Here is a 6,510-nt window from a genome sequence, read left to right as displayed (position 1 = left end):
TGAGAGAGAGGATTTTTTTTCTTTCGCTGCAAAGAGCAACAGTGAGAATGGGAAGTTGACGAAAGCGTGTGAATGGTCACTTGCTTCGATGGGGATTTGCTTATATATTAGTCGTTTGGGAGTAAAATTACTGATATGCCATTAATTTCATTTGAAAACCGTCACCGATGTGGGGACCACCTTGGTCTTGGCTGTGTGCTTCCCGTCAAAATCAGGTAATCATGATATAAAAAATTTTATTGTTGTGTCGACTAAATTTCATATTCTAACATGTAATGTAAATAAAAGATGTAACCTGAAATTTATTTTAAATGGGTATTGCAGTGTCGACTAAATTTCCTACACGTTATTTTTTCCCCATATGTCAGATCTAGGTTCGGTCATGCTCTTCTCCATTATTTTTTGGATGAAGCAAAAATTAAGCACTTTCGTCTGTTTTTTTTTTAACCACTAATCATTTTTAAAGCAACTATTTGTGTGTAGTCGATAAAATTAGATGTACATAACATTTGTACCTAGCATTATTCATACAAGGCAGCAAAATTCCTAGCTGCCAAAACAATTAAGAACACTAAGAGATAATAAAAAGATGTCACAAATTGCTTGAAGCCTTCGTATATTAAATCGACATTTGCAAATATAAGAATAAGATAACACAATTGGGGTCCACCCGACGACTTGCTGATGTCTATATGTAACCCCCTGAGCACCGGACCCAATTTGACCTTTTCTTTTTGAAAAAAAAAAAAAATACAACTATTAAATTATCTCATCTCATCAGTGACTGAGTGTGCATGTGCAGGTCTCTTCCAAGCCGTCATGCCCATAGTCTTACATATAACCTATAAGCTAAAGAGCTTATCTTGGGCTTTAGTCTTGTCAAAATTTAAATAATTTGGACAGAAATTATTTAAAAATGCATGAGTCATGATTTTTACTATTTATTTTTTATTTAAAATATTTTTAATCAAATAATTATATTAATAAAAATGTATTTATTAAGAATACAGAAGTAAATGTCTAAATTCATACACTCTCAAAAGTAAATTCTTTATTTTTTTTTCCAAAAACTTATCGTTCTAATTGTCATAAGTAGAACTGCTCTACGGTTGAAGGAAAGAAGTCTAAGAAGCATGTATAAGTGGAAATGGATGATTGTAGCACTAGTGGCTTGTTGTGAAATTGGTTTTTTGGTGTCACAAGGTTACCACATTTGTTACTTACTGCTGAGTTTCTTTGTTGCATATTCTAATCCCAAATTCAATCTATAAAATGTCTTCAAGAAGTTTTACGTGACCGGTTGCAATTGAGATGTTGCCACACATAATAATTCGACCCTTAGACACATCCTATCGGACGGTTGTGATTTGAGGTTGTGGTCAATGTCGCATGCACTAAAGTCTTATTTAAAAAAAAAATGTTGAATGCGTTTAGAACACTAAAGTCTCGTTCATTTCACTGATTTAAATTTTAAATTTGAGATTTTTATAGTTAAAAGCTCTCAGAAATGTCATATCTAATTTTTTATGCTACAGTTAAAAATTCTCAAAAAATATCACATCTCAACTCAAATTAAAAATTTAAATCCACAAAGCGAACAAGACCTAAAAAATGAGGTTAATTTTAACTAGTAAATGGATGTAAATGGCAGAAGTCTTCTTTATAGGCTAGTTTTTCCATTTACGTTACTTCTTGATAATAATTGAAGTTCATTTCTTTCATTTCCAAAAATATGAATCAATCATGTACAAAATGGGATAACCTAATCAAATGCATTTCCAGTTTTCCCCTAAGAAGGGAAAAAAAATAAAAATAAAAAACTATACAGATTGTTATAAACAATCATACAATATGGTATCAATTGGACAAACTATTTGGCGAAGAATATTTGCGACAAACTTTTCTTTTCCAACAATCTTCAAGAGAACTTTTATCATTATTATTATTGCGGAAATACAATTTATAATATTGCACTATACTAAAGCTTGAGATACTGCATCGAACTTAATTTACTTCTCATAGATAAAAAAACAATAGTAATGAAAGAATGATATAAAGTAACGCAAATTTACAAATATCAAGCTTTTACCCTTTTGCCCTTCTCCTCTAAGGCCTAAGTGAAACTACCTAGAAAGAAGGCAGAAATCAGAATGTTGATCTACACCATGTCACTTATCAAACGCTTGTGCCTGTTGTAATGTTTCTCCATGAAGACCTTTGAAGCTCCTTCTATAGTCCTTCGCCATGTCTGCACGAATACCCCCAAAAAAAAATAAAAAATCCAAACAAAAACAAAACTATTTTCTTAAATTGGAAAAAGGTGCTCTGAAGGTCAATTTCGTAAACTTGGTTATAATTATGCCGTTAAGACAAGTAATTACTTGTAATGGCTGTTATGTCAGTTCCGATATTTTAGGGAAATTTTTAATAGGCTGTTATTAATTTAGTTATAGTCATCATCAACTTGCATTACAACTTTCCAACGGTAAGCAATTTGGCCCAACTGTATTCTATCTTCTCAGGATTAGTTACTTAAAAGAACTAAACTGCAGATTTCCCTAAAAGATCCTCAATACTAATCTCTGCACACACAAAAAAAAAAAAAAAAAAAAAAAAAAAAAAAGAAAAAAAAAAGAGGGGAACATCAAGCTAAATAAATTGGGGAAAAAGTGCATATGAATTTGGTTGTGAACTGTTAAGACAAGTTAGTAGTTGTAATGACAGTTCCGGTACTTAAAAAACTTGTTAATAAACTGTTATTTATCAGTTAATCAGAAAGTTGTATTAGCTGTAATAAAACTGAGCACTAAAGTTGTATCAGTTGCTTCCTTTTTCTTCTTATGTGATTGCCACTACAAGCAAGAGAGTAGATATTGCCCGATTGATACATGTCACCAAAATTTTGCTGTTGTTTATAGAAAGAATAAAATAATAATAAGAATAATAAGCAAAATAAGAGGCCTGGCGTGCTTATTTCCCAAGACCAGTTTGCAAGTATTGATTTGTATTTTTGCAACTATAAGCAAAAGGGTATGTTGACTCATAACTTGAGTTTGAGTTGTAAGCGTGCGTAGGAGAAAAATATTATAGTAAAAAAATTAAATTTAAATTTTTATAAGAAAAAATATTGTAATAATATAATTTGAGTCGTGAAATAAACGAAGTTTAAAAGACTTAAAACGACTCTATTTCTACTGCTACTAATCTAAAATCCTTTTCATTTTTCTACTCCTTAATAAATAACTGCAAATTACACAACTTGACGATCCGTATTTCTAATTTCTAAACATAAAAAAACGTGAAAAATTCCAGCAATACAAAAAAACAAAAAATCGGACTTCGCCTTATAGTATACAAGTTTCTCAAAACTAATCTATGCATTTTCATTAGGGAGATTCTTAATGGCAAAAAAAAATTCCAGGTTTTGTTTTTTTGACTTGGCCATACAAAAACAATCTATGCAGCAATACAAAAAAAAAAAAAAAAAAAAAAAAAAAAAAAAAAAAAAAAAAAAATTCAGCATACCAAAAAAAAAAAAAAAAAAAATCTGACTTCGTCTTATGGATTTTCACCGTTATCAAAACTAATTTATGGATTTTCATTAAGGAGATTCTTTGGATAAGCCTGATGTACCAGTTGGTTAGGTTTTTTTAACCGTTAAATCTGTATATTTTTATGTAATTTTATGCAAATCTAACAAAAAAAACTTAATCTATCAGTATCTTAGCGTATTGGAGAAGGTATATTTTCATTAATGTTAGAATTAGGACTTTAAAGTATATGCAAATCGCAGTTTTCTTTTCTCTAACAACAAAAAGTTTGAATTTTTCAGAGTTGCAAAACTAATATAAATCTGATCCAAATTGAAAAAACAGTAACAAAAATGAAAATCCCGCAATCTAAATTGGCCCAATATTATGTTAGTATCTACTATCTACCCATTATTGCTCCCATTTTTTCTTTTACAACAATTTGCCAAATATTTAGTTTACTTCCACTACTAACCCATAAGTAAAATAAATGTGAACTATTTTTTCTTTTCTCCAATAATAAAATTTCAAAATTTCCCACAAGTTACTAAACTGAAACAAATGCGACCCAGATTGAAAACCAATATTTCTACATCCAAAACACATAATAATAACTCAAAAAAATAGAAAGACAGCAATCTGACCTTCTCAATGGTTCCAAAGAGAGACTTGTGCCTGATTTCTCTAGCCCTGAGGTGTGCTCTGCTGCGAATTCCAAGTTGCCGGAGCAACGCCGACTTCCTCGCCGTTGCCGCCGCCGTAGGCAGCAGAGACCTGCTCTCCACTAAGCTTGAGCCGTGCCCATTTGAAGGGCTCTCACAGTTCTGATCACCGCCACCTTCTCCGCGACTCTCTGCGCTTCTCCGACGCCGTTTTGACACTTTCTTCGCGGCCGCCACCGGGGCCTCGTCATCGAGCTCCGCGAACTTCCTCAGCAGCTCGTCGGAGGACTTTTTGGTCACATGTTGAACATTAGTACTGCTGGAAGAATTCATTTTAGAGAGAGAAATTTTAATGAGAGAAGAATAATGAAGAAAGTGTGTGATTTATGAAATGTGAATGAATATATGGAGATGGGGTTTGTGTGTGATTATGAAATGAAAAATGAATATATGGAGATGGGGTTTTTTTTTTTTTATTGGGTTTTAAATCGGTGTTTAATTTTTGTGGGTGGAAAATGGACCGTTAGTGAAGAAATGGAGTGAATGATTTGGATTATTGGGAATTTGTGGGAAATATAGCCGTTAAGGAATAATGGTATGCCAGTGGTATTATTTGTATGATTGGCATGTGAGTTCGGTGGCGAATAAAGTTAATCCCAAAATTTGTTTATTCCAAGTAAAGGCAAAAAAAAAAAAATATATATATATATATATTAGACATATATATGGAGGGTTTTGTAAAAATGACTCAATAGGAAAATTTTCTTAGTAAAATAACTTTTCAAAAATTTGTATTTACAAAATGATTGCAGAACGACCATTTTTTATAAAAAAACGACCGAATGATCATTCTTCACAAAAAATAAAAAAAAGTCATTTTGTTAATTTCACTTTGTTAGATAATCATTCTAATAAATTTCTCCATATATAAATATATGTTAATGTTAGATTAATTTATTATTGAATTTAGAACGGTGAGAGTAAACGGCAAAAAGAAAAAAGAAAAAGTTAACCGAATATTAATTTCCTCATCATTTATACAAACAAACAAAAGTTTTTTTCTCGAAAACTCTCATAAATAGCAGCACAAAAACCTAAAGACGAGAAATAAATAAATGCATTCATGGTTCTTAATAAAAGCGATCACCAGAAGCGCCAGACAAGGATTTCATTCTTAAAACAACATTTAATGAGTAACAAAAGAAAAACTGGTAGATATAATAACGAGTATTGAAAAAAAAAATGTAAAGTAAAGAGTATGTATTATGGGAAAGCTTAACGAACATGTATATATAATTTCGAGTCTTTGCACTGCCTACAAAAGGGAAGAAATTAAAGACGACAACTCCTTTAAGGAAGTGGAAATTACCCGAATTGATCGTATGAGCAGAAGAACAGCAAGTTGAGCCTGCAAGAACTTGACGTACTTATAAGCAGCTTGGAACATCTCAGCAGTCTTCATCTTGTTCCCACCTGGAATCAGCTTTCCTAGCTCCTGAGTCTTCTCCGTTATCTTTCTCCTCCTCTCTCGGGCCGCGATGCTCTGCGCTGACACCGCAGTAGTACTAGTACTACCGCTACTACTATTGCCTCTTTTCATGTCACTCTTCATCTCCTGGTTTCCACAAGCATTAAAGACTAGTGCTTGTGACGACGGGAAAATGTTTACATCTCTCCAACTTGGATTTGGCACAAACGCAGCATTCGAGAGCTCAGAAGCATAAGTGAAACGACAGTGATTTTCGGACGTAGTAATCTTTTGTCGTTTGGGGTGACGTGCTTCTTCATCCTGAGAATTAACATAGGGTTTTTTTGGAGAGAGAGAAACTAAGCTGTGTTCTGCTGTGGAGTAGAAGTTCGGAAGAAAAGCTGTACTGCAATCCTTGACATTCGTATCGAAGAGTGAATCGATGGAAGTGTTGGAAAGTGACAGATTATTATCATCGTCGAAATCGAAGAAAAAGGATGAATCCAGCTCTGTCTGTGTTTGTGGAAAGTTGATATAACTCTCTGGGCTAATCAGACTTTGGAGAGAAGAAGAGCCCAAATTGTAGCAAAGCTTAGAGCCATGGAGATAAAAGATAGACGTCATGCGTGAGATTATTATGTATCAGAAGACAAATAACTGGAGGAAAATCATGACAAAGGTTGGAAAGAAAAGTATTTGAAAAGATATTGTCTTGTCTTGTGTAGTTTGACGAGACTACGAACTAAATTATCAAACTATACAAACTAATAACCATACGAATCTGCCGACCGATAGTTAGAAGTTAGAACTTTTAAGAGAGAGAGAGAGAGAGAGAGAGAGAGAGAGTGAG

The 6,510-nt window shown here is 32.8% G+C and overlaps 2 protein-coding genes across 2 annotated transcripts; both read right to left on the bottom strand.

Annotated features, from left to right (window-relative positions):
• Positions 1-1,952: 1,952 nt before the first annotated feature.
• Positions 1,953-4,655, bottom strand: LOC21391289. Its single transcript, XM_010107160.2, has 2 exons — positions 4,175-4,655; positions 1,953-2,248 (listed from the first exon to the last, which is right to left on the bottom strand). The coding sequence occupies exons 1-2, from the start codon at positions 4,523-4,525 to the stop codon at positions 2,159-2,161; spliced, it is 441 nt and encodes a 146-aa protein (XP_010105462.1). The 5' UTR covers positions 4,526-4,655; the 3' UTR covers positions 1,953-2,158.
• Positions 4,656-5,507: 852 nt separating this feature from the next.
• LOC21391288 (transcription factor bHLH52) lies at positions 5,508-6,284 on the bottom strand. Its single transcript, XM_010107159.1, has one exon. It carries the CDS (start codon positions 6,282-6,284, stop codon positions 5,508-5,510), a length of 777 nt encoding a protein of 258 aa, XP_010105461.1.
• Between the last annotated feature and the right edge of the window lie 226 nt (positions 6,285-6,510).

Source organism: Morus notabilis, unplaced genomic scaffold (genome assembly GCF_000414095.1).
Source record: "Morus notabilis unplaced genomic scaffold, ASM41409v2 Scaffold662, whole genome shotgun sequence".
NCBI lineage: Eukaryota > Viridiplantae > Streptophyta > Magnoliopsida > Rosales > Moraceae > Morus > Morus notabilis.
Note: the sequence above shows the minus strand (reverse complement) of the source record. Positions and strands in the feature narration are given on the sequence as shown.